Genomic DNA, 1,417 nt, shown 5'->3' with positions numbered 1-1,417 from the left:
GAGAGCATTTGTTTGTTTGTTCACAGCGTGGGAAGAACAAAAATGATGTGGCCAGCTCCGTGGAATGTTACATCAGTGAGCAGGGCGTGGCGAGTGAGGTCGCCATTGCCAAGATAGGTTCTCTGATCGAAGACGCATGGAAGACTACGAACCAAGCACACTTTGAGCTCCCTGAGCTGCTGCTTCCGGCGGTGCAGCGAGTCGCAAATATAACGATCAGCATGCCGTTCATGTATGATAACAAGACAGATGCCTTTACGTTTAGCAGCCGTCTTGAGGGGACGATTAAGCGACTGTTTGTCAATCCTATCAAGCTCTAGACATTATGCGGTACATGCCTGTTCATGAAATCATCCACCGACAGAAGCGCCAACTACCCCGTGCAAACAAAAGATGTATCCGGACACTCCCATTCTGCTGCACCTTTGCTTGATCATTATCTTTGTGAAATTTTACTATGTATGAAATAAGGCTTGCATTATTTGCTAGTATTACTTGAAATGCAACAAAACGTAGCTTTAGTTTTCTTATCAGGCTTACCATGCATCAATTGGTGTGTGTACTTTGTGGACAATACTATGAATTAAATGTAAAGGGGCTGTCTAATCATCAGTTGACTGATTTTTATTTCAGTCCAAGTCAATTTTTCTGTCCAATGAGGCGATGACACATCAATTTATTTGTTTTTTAGTGTGGTCCGTTGCAAAAATCAACTGATCTCAGTCAAATTTGGCTTGCTGGGCCTCTCACCCCACCCATGCACCTGCTGTCCGCTATGCTTAGCAAAGCGGCCGCGGCAGGCCATATCAAAGGGTTGGTCGGCCACCTCATTCCAGGAGGAGTGACGCACCTTCAGTACGCGGATGACACGCTGCTGATGTTTCGTCCGGACCACCATAGTATTGCCACGGTCAGGGCGATTCTTCTCAGCTTTGAGCTTATGTCAGGTCTCAAAATTAATTTCCACAACTGCGAGGTGCTCTACTTGGGGGTAGAGCCAGAGGAGGGTCGACGTATAGCCGATTTGCTCAACTGCAAAGTGGGTAATTTCCCGTTTACGTACCTTGGCCTCCCAGTGGACACAAAACGGCCCACGATTAAGGATTGGGAACCTCTATGTGCCAAAGTCAGGGGGTAGGGTTTGCCCTTGGAGAGGTAAATTCCTCTCGAAGGCTGCAAGGCTCGTTCTCACCAACTCGAGCCTTTCATCCTTGCCCATGTTTGCCATGGGCCTCTTTTTGTTGGCGGAAGGGGTACACGCCAAGATGGACACACCTCGGGCCAAATTCTTTTGGGAAGGAACGGACCCTAATCGCAAGTACCATATGGTTAAATGGGCGTGGGTGTGTTGACCCAAAGCCTTGGGAGGCCTTGGGATCACTAACACGAGGATCCTAAACATCGCGCTTGAAAGGAT

At 48.0% G+C, this 1,417-nt stretch overlaps 1 protein-coding gene across 1 annotated transcript in view; it reads left to right on the top strand.

The window, feature by feature from the left end:
• LOC123055678 (tau-cadinol synthase-like) overlaps positions 1–320 on the top strand; it is a 14,496-nt gene extending 14,176 nt beyond the window's left edge. Inside the window, exon 6 of the mRNA XM_044479588.1 lies at positions 27–320. Coding sequence (XP_044335523.1) covers positions 27–320 — 294 coding nt within the window. The remainder of the gene's footprint in view (positions 1–26) is intronic.
• Positions 321–1,417: the final 1,097 nt, after the last annotated feature.

The sequence above is a fragment of the Triticum aestivum genome, chromosome 2D, assembly GCF_018294505.1.
Source record: "Triticum aestivum cultivar Chinese Spring chromosome 2D, IWGSC CS RefSeq v2.1, whole genome shotgun sequence".
Classification (NCBI taxonomy): domain Eukaryota; kingdom Viridiplantae; phylum Streptophyta; class Magnoliopsida; order Poales; family Poaceae; genus Triticum; species Triticum aestivum.
Note: the sequence above shows the minus strand (reverse complement) of the source record. Positions and strands in the feature narration are given on the sequence as shown.